This window comes from Dendrobium catenatum, unplaced genomic scaffold, assembly GCF_001605985.2.
Source record: "Dendrobium catenatum unplaced genomic scaffold, ASM160598v2 fragScaff_scaffold_456, whole genome shotgun sequence".
Lineage (NCBI taxonomy): Eukaryota > Viridiplantae > Streptophyta > Magnoliopsida > Asparagales > Orchidaceae > Dendrobium > Dendrobium catenatum.
The window spans coordinates 264,351-284,366 of record NW_021318918.1 but is presented as its reverse complement, the minus strand read 5'-3'; the positions used below and the strand labels follow the sequence as shown (position 1 = coordinate 284,366).

At 34.5% G+C, this 20,016-nt stretch overlaps 1 protein-coding gene across 1 annotated transcript in view; it reads left to right on the top strand.

Moving 5' to 3' along the window:
• The first annotated feature begins 6,847 nt into the window (after nucleotides 1-6,847).
• LOC110096112 (6-phosphofructo-2-kinase/fructose-2,6-bisphosphatase) overlaps nucleotides 6,848-20,016 on the top strand; it is a 65,498-nt gene continuing 52,329 nt past the window's right edge. Inside the window, exons 1-6 of the mRNA XM_020821884.2 lie at nucleotides 6,848-7,195; nucleotides 7,528-7,591; nucleotides 7,669-7,973; nucleotides 13,547-13,769; nucleotides 16,634-16,836; nucleotides 17,279-17,371. Of these exons, the coding sequence (XP_020677543.1) occupies nucleotides 7,022-7,195; nucleotides 7,528-7,591; nucleotides 7,669-7,973; nucleotides 13,547-13,769; nucleotides 16,634-16,836; nucleotides 17,279-17,371 (1,062 nt within the window). The 5' untranslated portion in view covers nucleotides 6,848-7,021. The remainder of the gene's footprint in view (nucleotides 7,196-7,527; nucleotides 7,592-7,668; nucleotides 7,974-13,546; nucleotides 13,770-16,633; nucleotides 16,837-17,278; nucleotides 17,372-20,016) is intronic.

Sequence of the window (20,016 nt, the reverse complement as noted above, 5' to 3'; positions counted from 1 at the left end):
GGTAGCAATTGCTGACACCAAAGCTCTCAAGTTTTTTTGTAGATTGAAGCGCTGGCGGCGTTGGGGGTCTTTAGCGTTGTGGCATTGCGGTCAAAAAAATCATTTTTTTTTTTTAATATCAAAATTCAAATTTATCAAAACCCCTCACATATTGGCCTTCCCCCTCCCTATCCTATGCAGTTTGAATTTTGAGAAAGAAGGAGGAGAAAGAGAGAGAAAGCTTGCTCCAAGGCATTTTGCCACTTCGCTCCAATTGTGAAAATTATTCTAATCGTGATATGTAACCTTAATCCATCTCTGTTTTCAATTTTTTGTATTTTGGTCTATTTTTCTGCATGCTTCTTACATTTTAGTTGAACTTTTACCATATAATTTTAATATATGGGGATATTGTCATTTATAAGCCATTAGAATGTGTTTATTTAAAATTTACCATTTGATTTTGTATATATAGGGCATTTAATTGAAATAAATAGCAGTTAATTCTGAATATAAAATTGCATCAAGAGTTTGGATGTTACTTTTGGATATTAGATATATATATATCATATATTTATTCATTAGTAAAAACATGTATTTTTCAGCCATACTACATATATACAGGATTAAATATTGAATAGATTCACTATTATGATCATTGCAAATTATTATGATCATATCGCACATAATTATGCCCATGATGTTGTCATTATATTATATCTGATATGAAAATGTATGTAATAAAGCAAGGAAATGGTTTGTCGTGAAAAATGATTGATTTTGACTTCAAGCTAGATTAGAGAGATATTAGCTCTGTGTATGAAGGTTGGCCCGATGATTTTTCTTTTAAATAAAGGATTTTGGTAAAATATTCAATGATTAAAAAGGGAGGTATTAGCTTGAAGATATCATGTTTTACTAAAATATAACATGTGAAATGAGCATACATGATAAATTAGAAGTGATTTGATATAACCATGATGCATGATACCACTAATATAACATATGATAAAGATTAATACGAAGACATAAAGATATATAGAACCACAAGATATATATGATACATTGCATATTGATTTTGACATTATACCAACATGTAATGCATATAACGGTTGTAGAACACTTGTTTTAATATGACATATAGATTGATATTTATGAGATGGCTTGCATGTTAAAATAACATATAAATTATTAAAACATATATAGATTCGTAATAGACATGGTTTGTGTTGTACTTATTATGAGCATTAAAATGACAGAACACATACCCCTCATTTATATAATTTACTAACACTGAAATCATAATTATATAAACTTAGTATTAATTTCATTGCCTTCATATTGAAATTGTACAAAATCAATATTGACTAGTACAAGATCTTCTACCTTACATGTTATATTGATATGAATTGAATGATTACAAGCATATTGCTTCTATTACCTTGAATTGATTATAGGTATGAGTTCTTAGTAAACTACTAAGCTATTAGTTCCACTGTGATTTTATAATATTTTTGGGAAAGAGGTCTAGATCCAAAATAGAGTGAAAGCCAATCGAATCTTTCAAGTTTAGCCTTTATATTTTGTTCTTTTATTTTTTATTCTTTGTAATAAAAAAGTCAATAGGTAAAATGATATGTTTATCTGAAACTTCTAGCTATTGTAAATAAATTCTGAATGATTAATTAAAAACCAAGAGGAAAATATTTGATGTATAATGTTGTTTTGTTGCTTAGTTTTCATTAAATTATATTAGCATGAGGACTTAAACAGAGTAAATTAAAGATTATAGAACCCAATTTTTTCCAAATTTAGATTGTTGAGGCATTAAAATTATCCATCTTTTAAATATTAAATGACAGGATTGCGTTGACACTTTCAATGAGAAGGAGATAAGAATAAGCATGATAGTGAAACACAACATGATTCCAAGAGTTAAATATTTACCCCCTACATTGGTTAGATAGCAATTCCTTTTGATTATTTTAAAAACCTTCTTACTAGTATTTGAATAATCTTTTAAATTATTTTAATATTAGTATTGATTGTGCCGTCCTGGAGTATTCCGCCGACCCCGGTTAGAGAAAATAAAAATTTAGTTAAACGTCTTAGCATTGTACCGAAAGATCCAGCACACAAAACCAGAATAAGTGCAGAGGGTGTAGCATTCATAAGAGACACCAAAGTTTTTACATGGAAAACCCCTAAAAAGGAAGAAAAACCACGGGCCTGGCCAGTTGAATGATCACTAGTATTTGCTCAGTCGATTACCAAATGAGCCCTTCCTTGGATAAGGCCTTGGGATTGCATTGTAGCAACATGTACATCAATATAAGATTGTATTTACATGGTAGGAGTTTACATATACATGTTTGTTGTCCTGAAGGACCGTAGTGGGCAGAGACCATAGTCGGCAAGAAAACCGGGGTCAGAAAGACTGTTGTTGTTGATGGAGGTCAGAAGGACCATCTATAGGCGACGAAGGCCTGCAAGGACGTAGTCGATTAGAAAACTGCGGGTCTGAAAGGACCGTTGTCTAGTTATGTTGTCGGGACGGACCGTAGTAGCGCCGACAGAGGTCAGAAGGGACCGGTTAGGCGGTAGGAGACAAGATTCAGGCGTAATAGAAGCAGTGATCAACTGTGAAATCGATCTGAACTGTGTGAGATTGTGCATATTCTATTGTTGGAGAAAGTAGAGTATAACCAATCTCGATAGAAAAATTAATGAATAATTTCTGACGTCTATCAGGTCACACATATCTAAGTAGCAGGACGTGATCTGCCTCCCAAGAATCACTAGTCAATTACTAACCAGAGAGCGATAGAGGAAGAAATACCAACCTAACCTCATCCATAATGAGATACGTCCTACACAATCGCATATACGGAGCCTCGTACGGTTGAGTTGTCAATCCAAATCTATGATACCGTCATGAAAAGTGTAGGCAAGAATCCATTAGAAAAATATAAATCTGCGTGATACCACTGCAAAAGTCCTGAACAAACTTATAACCGGCAAGTGAAAATGTCTAAATTAGTTAAACTGCAAACGAGAAGTCGACCGGCCTCCTTTGTGTGGATGATGATCACAGACAACAAACAAAGGCAATTCCCGAAGTTCCTTTGCGGTGGCCGCGTAGGCTTATTCCGTGCACGGTGTGCAAGCAAAAATAGTGTGAAGACATATATATAGCTAAGGTCCGTCCACTAAGTTCCCACGGGAAATCTTATACATGACAAAGATACATCAAGGTAGCGTACCTCCCCTGTCTTGACATCACCAAAGCAAAGTCGGAAGGAGGGAGGACTACTATAAACTCTTCTACTAATCAAACTTATATACGTCACTTAACTCCCTGCAACCGGATAGACCTCTCCATAACATTATATGAGACAAATGCGATAAAACAAAAAAAAAACATTTTTTGTTAATTCATGGCCATGAACGGAGTGAGCTATAGCTTCTATCCTAATTAGTGCAGATATTATTCTTTATGAAAAATGAGTGTCTAGTGTGAATCGACGTTAACAATAGGTATCATAGAACCGACAGAACTACAATGGTAAAGAGAACGGGTCGATCATAATATGGTAAACCCAAGGCTTGTATCTGTGTCTGATTTTAATGGTGGCAAAAACATCTTTTGAAATCAACGAGATACCCTAAATGCATACCTAGACAGAAAATAATTTGCGGATTAAGAAAAAGAGAACTGTATGCACAAGACCTGTTCTACATGGATACCATAATTATGCGTGAATTGCCTTAGTATGTATAGTACTGAGATGTGGTATCACAAGTATGTGTAATCTCTTTCGCGCGACAAATTTGAAATCCAAGTCTTTGGCAAGTAGAGATTTCCGCCTAATTGATACACTTACAGTCTTCCTTAGAGTCCTTTCAGAGTTAGGTAGGGAAATCGAAAGAATAGGTCCTTGCTTATAGGAATCGTCTGCGATTTCAAGCAACATTCTGTGCAGTTGGGGAAAACTGAACATTGACTGCACATCTTGAATTTGAGTAAACTACTAAGCTGTTACATATAATTTTTCTGTAAAATTGATATTCGCGTGTCTTGCCCGCATCCTTTTATGGTCCATCATTTGAGCCCAACCACTATGAGCTCTCCTATTTGATTTTGAGTATTTCTTCAGGTCATTAGCCCTGGAGACTTCTCTGTCCCATAGAGAATATGCCTACACTTTTATATTATTCTTAGTGTGAAGATACTTCCAGATATAAGAGGAAAAACTCACTTCTCTTAATATGAGGTGTCGTTCGCCGCGTATAGAACCGAATTCATCTTTCGAGAAACAGAATAAACAAACGAACTGTGTCAGAGTCCTTGACTATGACAGACTCGCTGAATAACAATCGGAAATATCTGCAGCGAAGAATTAATTTTTAAATTCTTCTTATCTCTCTAAGCCTGAAAATCTATAGAATTTTAAGAATTACGGCAGCCACAACTGATCACTATAATATGGCTCATCCATTCGTAGTAATGCCAAAATCAGTTCTATGATCAATTTGAGATAGACTTGTTATATGATTAGTTATAGAAGATCTTACTCCCACAACGTATAATTAGGTTAGCGGACAAACGCACGACACCAATCCCAACAGGTTGATTATCCGTTTATCGGTAGATTCAGAGAAAGCATCGTAATAAGAATCACAAAGAAACCAATTGATACCATTATAAGTTTCACACAAAAGCCTAAGGTGGTCCTAAAGATATCCGAAGTTCCCAACCACAGAAATATGAATTGTTCTTTTCACAAGAGAGAGATAAAACAACCAATAGCCTAGCGCATATTTGCGAAAAAGAAAGATTATATTGAAAGCCAAACAAAACCCTAAAGCATCAACAGTCAAGCGCGAATCAATGCCGACATCCCGAACCCTAGAAAAAAGACTATATTACCCCAAAAGAATCCAATATGTGTAAAGAAGTATACCTGAAATTCTATGTCCCGAAAAAACGTTTGTAATCCGGCCAACCATCCACACTATAAGGTCACCGTTATCATTAGAGACCTTAAACAGAAGGTCTGTAGCAGTGTGTTTCTGAGCGAAATGTATGAGTCAAAGATCCTGGTTGATTCTCACTGAACACCTACCATTGGATTAACTAATTCCTCCGCCGTTAGTGAGCAGCCGAACGTCCCCTATAATAAAGTGATGGCCTGGAACGGCCTATGGCATGTGCCCTTGGTCCTTTGAATGTTGGATAGATTATTTAGAAATGTAGATGGCAGCTTAGTGCCTATCCTCCACAAAGATGAGACACGGATCGTAGCTATTAACCACCTCCGTGAAATCCTGTGTAGCGTCGCTGATACAAAGACTGACCGATGACTGCCAAGCGTTATCCAAATGGTCGACCAGCGCTCCAACCAGCGACGGAAAGACAAACGGTCCACCGCATGAGGACAACAAGAACATAACGACTGGCCCGCGCGCTGCAAAAAACGAGAATGCGCAGTAACCTCAACCAGACCCACTCGCGGGCCCTTGCACAGCCGAGCCACCTGAACCCGCGCGGTCTGGTTCCGCCTGATGCGGTTCCGCAGCATAGCTTTACCGCCAGCGGTTCGCCTAACCCGCGCTTGCCTGCTCCAACGGGGCCGCGCCTGACCCGCGAGGTGGCCCCGCACCGCATTGGAGCTGCCGCTCCATTTAAGCGGCCTGGTTTCTTACGGTGAGGCGGTTCAGCCCACCGCCTCAAGTGGGCCCCACCTCAATGAAAAAAATATCTTTTTATGTTTTTTTTGTCCCGAAGAAAATTCTTAAAAAAATTCCAAAAAATTCACAAAAAATATGAAAAATTCCCGCGCGAAGAAATTTTTAGAAAATATTATAGAATTCCAAAAATTCTAGGAAAACTCTCTCTCTCTACCCCTAAAAAAACTATAAATAAGGTCCTTAAAAGCCCTTATTAGCAAAATCACTCCTCCCCTCTTTCCTTTCCTTCTGTTTTTTCTTCTCTTCTCCCTCTTGTCCTTTCTATTGAGGCCTTCCCTCTAAAATATATTATAGCCTGATGAATACATATACAAATCATCTTAAAATTTTTATGAACAAATCAGGGCCACATGTCCACCACACGAACAATTATTACGTCCTCTGACCGGACATGGAGTTACGTTCGGCCGCCAATAACATGTCGCCACGTGCTCTTACTCTTTACCGCGCGGCCCGACGACTTGACCCGGACCGGAACCAGGGAATGCTATGTTCACATATTGCGAGGTATTACTCGGTATTTGCTCGGTATTGCTAGGTATTGGTCGGCAATAACGAGAAATACCGCTTTGTGAAGACCAATACCGAGCAATACCGAGCTAGAAAAACTCGGTACAACTCGGTATTGCTCGGTATTGGTCGGTATTTGCTCGGTATTGCTTGGCAATAACGAGAAATATCGCTCTGTGAAGACCAATACCGAGCAATACCGACTCGGTACAACTCGGTATTCCTCGGTATTGCTCGGTATTTGCTTGATATTGATTATTGCCGAGCAAAATCGACCAATACATAGCAATACCGAGCAATACCCAGCAAAACCGAGAAATACTGAGCCATCCTGGGTCGGTTCCGGGTCGGGTTGTCGGGATGCAAGGTAAATAATGAAAACACGTGGCGCGATTCTACTGGCTGCCGAACGTAGAGTTACGTCCTGTGACCGGACCAAATAAAAGTTCCCATCACACGGCGTTCTAATGCCAACAAAAAAAAAAAATTATAGAAAAAAAAAAAAAAAATAAAAAAAAAAAAAAAAAAAACTGTATGTCACACGTTCTCAATTACTAGCAGTTAAAGAAAAAAACCTCCGCCTCACCGGTTTCGGTTCTGATTCGGTTGGTCATTTCCACAACTGCAGTTACCCCTTTAACTTCCATTTCCGCGCACTCTCGTCATCGTGGCGCCGCAGTCTTATCCAGTACCCATCTTCTCCATAAAAGCTCTCTGATCCTCTTTCCCCCCACCACAATCCCTTTCAATTCCCTCACACGAACCCTAGCGATCGTCGGAGATGGGAGGAGGTTCCTCCAAATGTCCCGGAGGTTTCAGCGGCGATTTCGACAGCGATAGTGGCAGCCAGCTCTATGTCTCCCTCAAGATAGAGAATTTGAAAATTAGAGATGACCTAATCCCCCATGTATTCGGCTCCATTCCCATCGTCGGCTCCTGGGATTCCTCACGATCGGTGCGACTCCTTTACATTTTTTCCCTAATACCATTTCGCTAACTCTGATTAGGGCAACTCCAATGGAACGGCAAACACTTGCCGTTCTTGCTTTGCTCCAACGGACCGTCATTTTTTACTCCATCCGATGAACAGTGCGACGTCAATATTGGCATTGCACTGTTCATCCATTTTTTTTTTTAATTTGGAAGAAAGGCGGGAAAGAACAGGACTGTTACGGGAAAAATAGCGTTTGATTGGAGATGAATGAAGGCATTTTTTGGTTTCACTGTATTTTGGAGTGAAAAATGAGATTTTTGATTGGAGATGTCCTAAACTATTTCCTTTTTTAGCTGTCCATGGAGCGGGAATCCGCGTTGACGTGGGAGTTGAGCTTCGTTGTGCCGCCGAACCATGGTACTTGAATTTATTTTGTTCGTGTAGTGGAGAAGTTTGGTAGGTTCCGTTTTTAATGAAATCGGTTTGTGTTGAAGGAACACTGGTTTTCAAGTTCTTGTTGAAATCCAAGGAGATGGAGAGTATGTACGTAGTGGAGGAAGGGGAAGATAGGTTGCTCACTGGTGGGAAGTTGGAGGGTGGAGCTAGAGCGGCGGTGTTCAGGCTTCCTGGATGTTGTGATGAGGAGCTGCTAGAGTATAAGGTGTTTGTGATTGCTGACATTGTTTCGCCGTTTGATCTGGCGGCGAGCTGGAGGGCTTACAAGGAGAATCTCAGGCCTTCTACTGTCCGGGGGGTTCCTGACATCTGCATCAATGCGGCTCCCGAAGGAGGATCAGAGGTAAGATCTGAACGTGTAAATCGCAAACTTGTTCATTTATTTTTATCCGTTACACTCTTTTTTGTAATCTTTTGTTTTGCAAGACATAGCGTTGGGGGCTTGAGCTGTTTTCCTAAAAATTTTAATCATTTTGATGAATTTGATAAAATTTTCCTTACCTTCTGTAAATTGCGTACTCTTGTTCAAATATTTACATTGTATATATTTGCAAACCTCACGAAGGACTAATGTGATTAGAGAGTACTTTGCTATCTAAATCTGCCTTTTTTTCATTGTTTTCTTTTTAGTTTTTATTTATTTATTTTTTCTAATTAGAAAAATTTCTAGTGCTAGGATTCATTTTATGTATTTTTCTTTTTTTCCACATAAGAATACTTTATGGCGTAGAATTCCTCCAAATATGATAATATGATGATGGAAAGGGAAGGATCACCAAAGATGCCATTTAGGATTTTTTGAGAGAATTTGGACCATTATTTCCCTTAATTTTTATTTGATTTTATAGTATTCTGTGCCAGAAGAAATTTCTTTTTACTGTCCAAAGAATAGATTTATGATCGTCTTAGTTTCATAATTTCAAACATTGATGTAATACAAGAGACTAATATTTTACGTGAAAAATTCCATTAAGGGATAAACTTTGCATCTAGTAATGCAAATCCATGAATCTTGTAAATGAGTACATAATTAGTTCATCTTTTGAGCAATAAGAGTGATATCCATACAATTTCGCCACCAAGGTTGGAAAGATTGATGATAACAATGTTTGGGGCAAAGTGGTGGTTCATTACTCAACCCGCATATGTGCATGCCTAATCCTACCCAGATAAGGATTCCACTATACCACACTTGAAACTACAAGCGTAAATTCTCCACTTTCATGAGTAAATGAAGAAAGCCTCAGAAAATCTTAGTTTATGATTGAGTTATAAATTTGAAATCAAGCCAACTTGTTTTCAGCACTTTGGAAGCAACTCAATTACTAACCCCCACAAATATTACAAACAATTCTACAAAACAAAATATTAAGATTACAATGTAAAAAATAAATTCCAAACACCTTGAGATTGAAAAGAGAGAAGTTGCCAACATGTAATAACTCAATAATACTTTGCTTTAATGAACATTTTTGGATTTCTCTTAATTTTTCCTCACAAATGGTTTACTATGAAAATTTTTTTCCTTTGACTTTGACTTTTTTGTTGGCTTAAAAACTTCTCAAAATATCTCCAATAGTTAAGTGGTTCTCTTAAAATAGCCTTGACAAAATGTCACAATCTGACTCGGAGGCTCGAATTAACGAGGTGGGAGCAGATAGTGAAACGATTATTTAAATTTTCATTTACTGACTAATTATTTCAATACATTGAAAGAGACATGAATACCTCAAATACATTAAAAGAATATTATAACTATTTCGATAAATGCCTTTTTTTTTTCCAGAGTATCATGCCTACAATACATGTCCTTTCATCTTCCACTTATTTAAATTCTTTTGATAATACCTGTGAACATTTATAAATATAGGAGTGAGTTATAACATAACTTAGTGAGTACGCTATACTTCTAAATTATAGTAATAAAAAATATTTTGAATAACATGCATGCTCGTTACAAAATATAAATTAATTCTAAATAAAATTTATTTTGAGAATATCATGAGTGCTATGCATATCTATATATTGTACATATGTATCATATCATTATCCTTTATGTAAATAATACAACTATCATATGAGACATGATCTAGAAGTACCAATGAAGATTTTTTCATTCCATTCTATTTTTCATAACCTTTTTCAAAATATATTTTATTTCACACAAATGTGTATATTGTCTCCCCAGCAGTATCATAAGGGGTGTACTCTATCCATCAACATGCATATGCAATAATATCTATCTAGTCATTTAAATGATATAGCATTCATTAACTTTATATAATAATGTGAAACACAATATTCTAATTATCATATATTTCAAGATGAATAATCATTGAATATGAGAAAGATAAATTATGATTTAACTTGCAATTAAATACGTATGTGCCGCTATTATTCTATGCATCTAATGTAAAAGAAAAATAAAATCATTATTATAATTTAAAAATACTAGTAATCACCTCCAAATAGGATGCCTTGACAATTCTCTTTAATCACCTCTCTGTCTCGTAAGCTTGATACCTATATAATTACATTCTTCTTATTGTCATACTTTATGATTTATCTCTAACTCAAAAATATTCTCCAATTCTAGTATTTAAATTTTCCTCCCATTAATTCAATTTATTACTTAATATATTATAAATCTAATAACTAAAATCTTAAATACTATTTTTTATATAATATAAGTTACACTCTCTCTCCCCCCATTAATTAATTATTGAATATTGCTAAATAGATCTTGTATTTAATTTATTTCTAAAAGAAGTTATTATCAATTAAATTAAGCTAATTATAACATTTGTTTTCCTTACTCTATAAATTCAGTTCTAATCATTTAAAAATAGATGAAGAATTATGATTTAATTATTCTAAAATACTTTTCTTCATCAAGATATTTTAAATTTTCTTTTTACAAAATAAAATTATTTTTTTCATTCTTATAAATGTTATCTACTCCTATAAATCTACAACAACAACAACAACATCAAGCCTTTATCCCACTACGTGGGGTCAGCTACATGAATCCTTTTTCTCCATTGTGTTAGGGAAATACTTGGTCAAACCACCTTGTGTTTGAACACAAGTAATAGCTCATGCATACATATCTCTACTCCTATAAATCTAATTCTTAAAATTAATTTACTGATTATATAAATAAGATCTTATAAATATATTGAATTAATATAATGAAATGTACTCTTATATATATTCACCATTATTTATTTTTAATTAGAAATGAATATAATCTTGCAATCTAACTATCATTTATCTAACATTTTTAAATAAAAGATAAAATTTAATTGTTTCTAGATTAATTTATTAAATTAAAAAATATAAATTCTAAATACATTAACCTTTTCTTTGAGATGAGAATTAAGCTTTTATTTTAATATCAATTTCAGTTCCAATATAATTGTTATTCAAGTTATATTATTATCATTCAAAAATTCAAATCACAAAATTTAAATTTACTATATAGAATTATTTTCAAGGAGAGATTCACCGTAGATGATTTGGTCACATAAAACGATGGCCTTCCGATGACCGGTTAAGAAAGTAGAAGTATCAAATTTGACTTTTATTAAGAAAGGTAGAGGTAGACCTAAAAAGACTTGGTCAGAAAATATTAGAAACGATTTTTCTTTATTAGATTTAAATGAGAATTTGACTTTTAACAGGATACAATGGAGAAAAAAGATTCATGTAGCCGACCCCACGTAGTGGGACAAATACTTGATGTTTGTTGTTGTTGTTAATTCCATACCTAGGTTTTCTTTTTCCTCTCTCCCCCTATAGCCACAAGCCATGATCACTCAAGTTCCTGCAGTGTCCCTATTCTTGATTTCTCTCCCGCTTGCTTGCTTGCACACTCGTCTCCCACTCCTTTTTGTTCTTCTTGTCTCCTCATCTCTTGACAATTTAAAGGATGTTGTCTTTCATCTTCCTCCCGACTCTAGAAGACGAAACTTACACAAGGGTTCTCAACTCCTTGTTCAATCTCCCCTGATACTAAACGATTAAAATGACTTATTCATCTCCTCGACACTAAGCAACAATCGATCCTTCATCTCTTTATATGAGAATGTATCAACATAGTCATTTCAAATGCAGTTAAACCAACTGTAGTTGAGATGGGGTTAGTCTTTGCCTTCCCTCGATGCCAAGTGACAAAAAAATTCCTTTGGCCCCTTTACCTTCTTCATCTTCACGCTACTTCAAGTAACAAAATGGACATACGATGGTTCTTTTATTACACAAAAGGCATTAAAAAATGCTCAAAATTCTTCCAACAAGCAACTGTCAGCCTTAACGTTTAGATAAATAGCTGTTACATGCAATTTGTTTGTTATTAGGCCAAATTTTGCATGTTGGGACTTTTGTAGGTCCACAAGCCAATCTAGTTCCAATGCTTTTGAGTAGGTGCATGAAAGGGAAAGACAGGAGTAGCAAGGTGAAGTTTCAATTTTATTATAACTTAATTAATACAAACTCAAATTATAACGTAGTACATATAATTTTATATCGGAAATTCCAAGCTAATTTAATCCCAAAGCATCATTTTGTCCCAATTTAGCCCCTTGACCATATCAAATTGATCCGAAATAGTCCCTCATATTATAATTGCGATATAAAAATGACCACAATTTAATCCCTCGACTTTACAAAATTTATCCCAATTTAGTCCTAAAGGGATCATTTTGGATCAATTTTGTATAACGTTTACTCTTGGACTAAAATGACTATATATGAATAGCCGGGGACTGTTTTAAAATTTAAACATAATTTTATATTTAAAGAGTTCAATGGAAACTCCATGGAATCAAAATCATTAAACTCAAATTCATTAATTATATTCTTATTAGATAATTAATCATAACAAATACTTAATTGACTACAATTAACATATTTTGAAAAATTTAAATAAATTTAGGAATTATATTGAAGCAAAGTAAACTTGCCAACAATGTAATTAAGCATATTAGCAAATTTAATGAATACATCAAGTGTTCATGATAATGATGATGAACAAGTTAAGCATATGATTGTTAAATACTTAAATGAAAAAATATTTAAAATAGTTTTTGTTTATTAATAAATAAGGATTGAGTAGAAATCATTGAAATGATCTTGAATGCATGGGTTGCGCCTTTTCATCCTTAATAACCTAACAATCCTTGAAAAAAACTTTTTATCCAACAATTTTTGAACAGCAGCTTTTCATCTATACAATCCAACAATATGTGGAGAGCAACATTCCAATTTAGAGAGATCTTATGAGGAAGAAGAATAGTACCTAATGTCCTCATCTTATTTTTTATTTTTACCGTGTTGCAGGATTAAAGCTTGATTTTAAGATTTATTTTTTATTAGATAGTTTGTTCTCTACTTATTTATGTATAATTCCTTTCTTTCTTTTTTAATACATAGTCAGTGAATATAATTCAATCATATAAACTCCCATTTTCTATTTTCCTATCTTCTTATTTTACTTTTCTAGAACGATACTAGAGCTATTAAGGTTCTACTCCTCGTGAGGCTGAAAATCCTTCAACATCTAGTATCCTCGCTATGTCGACAGCTATATGTTCATTGCTGTCAAGAGAGGACTATCTTAGCATTCTTTATGTTGGGTACTTGGCCATTTCATTAAGTCAGAAAACCTTCTAAGTATGGTTTTGGTTCCTAAAATGCCAGAATTGGTGAACTCATCCTGTGAAGTTTGACTTGAATAAAGTTAATAAGTAGAATATACATCACTAACAACAAGTAGAGCAACTTTCTGGGCTTAGCTCCATATAGCTGGCATGATCTTTTAAGAATGCTATTAATCCTTGCTATATTACTCTATAGCACTTACTTGTTTCACCTTATCATCTACGTAATTCTTATGCCTGTTGTTGCAATTACCAGAATGTTTCAGCAGCCAGTCTGGAGCTTGACTTAGAACGCTATGTTGTTCCTTCACCAACCTGTTCAACTACTGATGTTTATGCAGCTAATTTGACTGAGGCTCCAAGATCACTGGCTCATAATAGTGTATTCACCAAATGCGATGCCTCCGGTGGTTCTCCTAAGTCAAGCGAAGTGGAATTCCATACGGCTAATCATATTGCTTCTGAGAAAGTTTTTACTGGTAACCTTCCTCACTGTTAATAGAGTTCATATTATTATAAGGTTTACACTGATTTTCTGAAAGTCAACCAAGTTTTGAGTACATTAAAATTTCTTGAAATTAATGAGTGCCGGTATCTCTGTGAACACTGATATTTTCTTAGCTGGATATTATTTTTTATTATATTTCTCACAAAGGATTTCATTGCTCGTTGGCATTAACATTGACTTTTGTTTTATTTTGATTTGAGCAACTATTCTATTAAATTGGTGGTGCGCCTTTGATTGTTGATGATGGAGATATTTTGTACAAACTGTACAATTAATGATTTATGGGCTTCTAGATCTTAAGCCCTTTTAAGATGCATGCGTAACGAGTGACTGAAAATTTGATTGTTTGCAAGAGTTAATGGAGACAAATATATCAGATATTTCTAAATCAATTTAAGCTTTAGAAACTCTAATTTTTGTTGTTGGGCAATTGGGATTGAAATTAATTTATTAATCATGTTTGCATTTGAAAAACTAGATTGATACCACTTAAAACCATTATATGTTTTTGCATTTCGTTTTGTCTTCTTAACTTCTCGTCCTTTCTCTTGGTTGACGTAATGCTTGCTGCATTATGAGATAGTTAGGGTGGCATTTATTCTGATATGTCTTTATCTTCCAGCGAGACTAATTCACTCAATCAATCATCTCAGCAACTAAAGGCTGCAGTGATTCTTTCTAAGCAATGGATTTCCTGAAAGTAATTTAAACTTGGTTCTTACAAAACCTGTCCAACTTGCAACATGTACCTATTAATCTTATTTGCTGAGAAATCCATCTTTTATAATAGAAGCATTTCGTTTTTTTGTTGTGATCATCTGTGACAATCATAAGATCATTGAAATGGTGACATCTTTGTAAATTATTAATAGGCTTATAATGTTTAAGTCGTCTCATTGATTATCTAAACTTTGATATTTAATGTATAGTCCACTGATGTCCAAATAACAATCAGTTAGGATATTTAATGTATAGTCCACTGATGTCCAAATAACTACAGTCCTAGTAGAAATTTGTTGTTAAGATATTTTTAACCCTTCCTCATAATTGAATGCTCCCATTTTGATTTCTTGAGGGCTATCGTGATTGGAAATTTTTATGGGAAAAATCATCTGAATGTATTTTCTTTACCTATGTTTGGAAATATTTAGCCTATTCACAGCAACCGTCACTATTTTCATTTTAAGCATAATTTAGATAAATTTTAGATTTTATGCAATTTGAAGTAAATTTCCTTCTTATTGTTTTAATATATTTAAATGAGAATTTGACTCTAAACAAAACAATAGAGATAAAAGATTCATGTAGCCGACATCACGTACTAGGATAAAGGCTTAATGTTATTGTTGTTGTTGTTGTAATGTTTAAGAAACCCTACAATGAATTTCTCTTAAATAATTTATATTGTGGATAGAGAAAAGAACATCTAATATTATGTTTAGGTTTACCTTTTTTCAAATCCAAAAGGAAGAAGAGATAGAAATTGATGCCAATACTTGCTCACCTTTGCTCCTTCGATTCATCACAAGATCATGCTCCGCATTATCACGTATACTAGTCTTGCATTCTTGCCTCTTTGCTTGCTTGGCGTCCCCTCTCTCACTCGGTTGTTCACCCTCTGCCCCTCTCTACCTTACTCTTGCTCAAACTCTCTTCCTCTTTTTCTCACTCTCAAAATCCCTCTCTTCATTTCACACACACTCTCTTTCTCACTTCACCTTGCTATTTTTGCATGTTCTGCTCGCAGTCTCTCAGTCTTCCTTCGGCTTTCTTAGAGATATGCGACCTCAGTAGGTTAGTTTAAATGGGCTGATCATTCAAATACCTCAAATTTGTTTTTCATATAATGAAATAGATCTCTTAAATAAATTTTATCTCTTAAAGAAAATTATAATATTTATATAAATAAAATAAATCTATCTTGAGCAATTATTCCATTTAACTAAATTCAATCTTGAAAGTTTGATTAAATATTGAATTAAATCAATTTTAATTAGCTGAAATTTTAAATTTAATATTTCTAATTAAGAATATATATTAAATCTTAAATTTAATCAATAATTTTAATTTGCTAAAATTTAATTGTTATATTTCTAATTAACAATACCTACATTTTAGGTCTTTACAAAGCATCTTTGACAATGGTCGTCAAAGGCTTGTGCCACACTTGAAGGATTTACATCCAACTTTCGCTCAAATGTTTAATTTAGAAATATGAACTTTATTTAGTAAATCATCAAATAATACATGCCTCAAAGGCTCTATTTATAACCCAAATGAGTTACAATTAAAAGTTCTTAGGGTCTTCCATGGTCTGGTCAAAATTGCAAGTTTCATTTCATCTTTCTTGAATTCAGCTAAAAAATAAATTGTTAATTCAACCTAAGCAAAAATAACACACTTTCCCTACATTAAAAAAACCACATAGAAGGCACCTCTCAGCATCTGAACATCTAAAACATCTCGAAGAGAGGATCCCAGATTGACCACAATGGAGGATTCACAGACATTGGCAATTACTGACTTCAATTACAATAGGGCAATTGTTGATATGGACCTGATAATGGCTTATTAGGAAGGAACCAAACAATGAAACAGTGCTTTTGCCTGAACTTTCAGGCAACAGCAATGTCGAACTATTTCACTTCAGGAGCTCTTCTGGATAATCTATGTTAATGCTTCCTTTCTTTTTATATATTTTTTAATATCTTGACAATAATAAGGAAAAAAAAAACATTTTCATACTCAACAATTCTCCTGTTTATTTGCAGACCATTGTGATTGCTTAATTTTTTCATTTTTTTTTTCACTCTGGCTTTTGATTTCTTACTGCAGACATAGGGAATTTGCTGAATCCTTCAAAAGTTTCTCTAAATTCTGTTATGGCTAATAAAGGGTCAGATGGTATGTTTTCTCCTTTGGTAAAGCAAGGCGGTCAAAGGGCACACTCTGTAGATTGTGGTTTTGGCTCTCCTAGGTTTATTAAATCAGCCACTGCAAATGGCTTCTTAAGTGATCTAAAGTATTCGGAAGCGAAGGTTTGTACAGGTCTTGGAAGCATTTCAATATTATTGCATTAATTTCTATCTGGAGTACTGTCCCATTGATTCCCATCCAATGTTTTAAGTCAGGTTCTGATGTTTTCTTCTAAGATAATATCCCTGATTTGATGGAGTTCGTCTTTGCTTTTGGAAAACCTAAAAGTGAAACATGCCAAGTCTGAACATTTTCCTATTTGCTTATAGTCATTTATTGATTTTTTAAGTTTGTTTGAAATGTATCCTAATAATTGTTCTCTGGTAAGCCATATCAACCATTTTTTAATTTGATTTTTGTTGAGTTGAACAGAATCATGGACTTGGCATGTGATATGCTTGACATCATTTTACTGTTGTCACCCCATTCTGCAATTAAGATTTCCGTTCTTTGTAAATTTAAATCCTTGTTAATTGTGCCATCTTTTATGTTTAATGTTTAAAGGCAATGCCAGCAGCAGCAGGAGCGGTTGCTGCAGCAGCTGTTGCTGATCAGATGCAGGGGCCAAAAGAAGATCAATGTCTGGCAATTGTTCTGGTAGTATGATGCATACAATTTTCTCCTTTTCGGTGAATCTCCTTGTTCCTCTATTATTTTACAAGAGTTAGCATGAAAAATTTAAGTTATTTGAAAATTGGGTGCTCTGTTAGATTCTCTTACAGTTTAAAGTTTTTATTTTTATTTTTTTTAACGTTTGCTAATTCTAATATCCAAAAATGCAAATCCAGTCATTATCAACATACACATTATCATTACCGTCTCCCATTATTTTGATTTTTTTTTATGAAACAGTTTATAACGAGGGAGGATTGTAACTTTTAAAGCAAAATGTTTATTTCAGATTACATATTAGTTATCATTTATATTTCATTCTCCATTAGCTATTTTTGATGGCTATGTTAAAGTAAATGCACATCCTTAAGGTGAACTTTCAAGACTCGTTTCTAAGTTTCGCACATTTACTTTTACAGAAATGTTTTCATGATCACTTATGGAATGTAAAAAGTTTATTGACCAAATTAGAAGAGCAAGCATGAGTTGTACAATAGAAAATGATAAATTTGAATATCCGAGGATTTGCAGCTTTTGCATTGTTAAATACTTTACAGATATTTTTGTAATCTCAAGTACTGTGCTTGATTTCAAAGCTCATATTATCCATGCTATATTGTAAAAAATAAGGGTTTCGCTAGTTTTATTGAGAACTTGGACCTTGATGTTACTGAAACTGGTCAATCTAATTGTTTTCTAACATAATCTTAATTTTAGAGAAAAAAATAAGAAAAACTTTTTTGTGCGATATAGGGAAAATCCAAGGCATTGGTGAGATTAAGGGGCTGTTTGGTTGCCCGAATTAGGAGTGTAAAGTAAAACAATTACATGCATTTATTAAATTTGGTTGTTTGGATAATTTTGAGCGGAGCAAAAGAAAATCATCGGATGCATTATTCGTGTATTAGAGGATCTATTTTGCGTGAATTAGAAACCCGCTCGATACGAGCGGGTTATAAATTCATCGGAAAAAAAAAGCTTCGATCTCGTCGTGCTGTTCGGCTTCATTGCACGATAGTCTTCTTCGCTCCGGCGAGCAGCTCCACTCCGTCGCCCTCAAGTCCGGCCTTCTCCGCTCCAACCTCTTTGTCAGCAACGCCCTCATCCCTCCAACGTCTTCTTCGGCTCCGCTCGAACGTCGATTGATGCTTTCTCCCGATCCAATATAATCCATTCATCTCTTATCAGCTCGCTCCTTGGTGAACACTGGTCTAGGTTTTCTATTTCCTCCTCGCCTCCTCAGTTTCTTTGCTCTGTTCAGAGTTTGAGAATTCTAGTAAGATTCGCACGACGCAGTCGGATTTTTGGTCTTTTGAGCTGTTTGCCCTTCAAAGCTTCGAACTTTTCCGTTGATATTTGAACTTTTTGGTTGTAAGTGGAGATCAAACAAGTTTCGAGGTTTTGCGATCTGTAGGGATGATTAAGATTGTTTCTTTTTTTAATTGATTGATTTTCTTAGTTGTTTCTGATTTTTTTTTCTTTGGGTGTGAAAAATCAGGGTTTCCTTGGCTTAGGAGGCGAGAACGAAAATTTCTGTGTTATGTATTTTTTTTGGAGAAGCAGTATGCGGTGGCTGAGCCTTTCTGTTGACGTCTATCGTAAAGTGTTTTCCTTGAACTTGTACTGCCGGGTTATTCTGTAACTAGACTGCTTTTCATGGCTTTCTTCTCCTGTTCAAATCTTTCCTGTTCTGCTCCCGATCTATGGGAACGAGGCTTCTTGCTGAGGCGTTCCCAACTTGTTAAAAAGGCAGCTTTGCTTTCTTAGTAGAAACACTTTCCTTTGCAACCACTTTAGATCTGCCGCACTTCCCTGCTTTTCTGCTTCTTCTTCTTCTTCGATCTTGGCGACGACATCAATGGGGAGGTGTTTAGCGAGGACTTCAGGGGTTAGGCCGGATTTTGATACAAGATGGGAGCAGGTGCTCCATAGCTGATGGAGTTCTTGCTTACGAGAAGCAAGAAGAACTCTCATTACATCGTCGATTGATGCTTTCTCCACCATGCTTTCAAGTTGCTTCTGCATTTTCAATTCAATGTAGATATATATTTTTGTTACTGTCGATTAATTAATATGCAAATGTTGTATATAAATGAAGAATACAGTCAACTCAAAAAATTGAATGAGACAAAGAAATATGGAGAAAGATAGACAAAATCAGAAAGTAGATGAGAATCTCTATCACAATCATTCAAGGGAAAACAATCTTAGGTTTTGTTTGGGACGGCTTTCTTACTATTTCATAGCTTTTTAGTACAAATTTTTTAATTTTTGTACTAAAAAGCTGCTTTAACAAGCAACAAAAAAGCCGTCCCAAACGAAACCTTAATCTTATGGATTTTAAATATATTGCTTTTATAAATATATTATAAATTATTATAAATATAATAATAATTATTATAAATATATTGCTTTTATAAAAAATACTTATTTTAATGTTAAAATAAGTTATTACAAAAAAATGATTTTACTTTACTCTGCATATACCTAACCAAACAAGGGAAACAATTCTCCTGCGTTTATTTTGCATATGACCAAACAAGCTCAAAGTATTTAGAATACATTACATTTACTTTACATTGCATTTACTTTACACTGCATTTCTTTTTCAGGCAACCAAACAGCCCCTT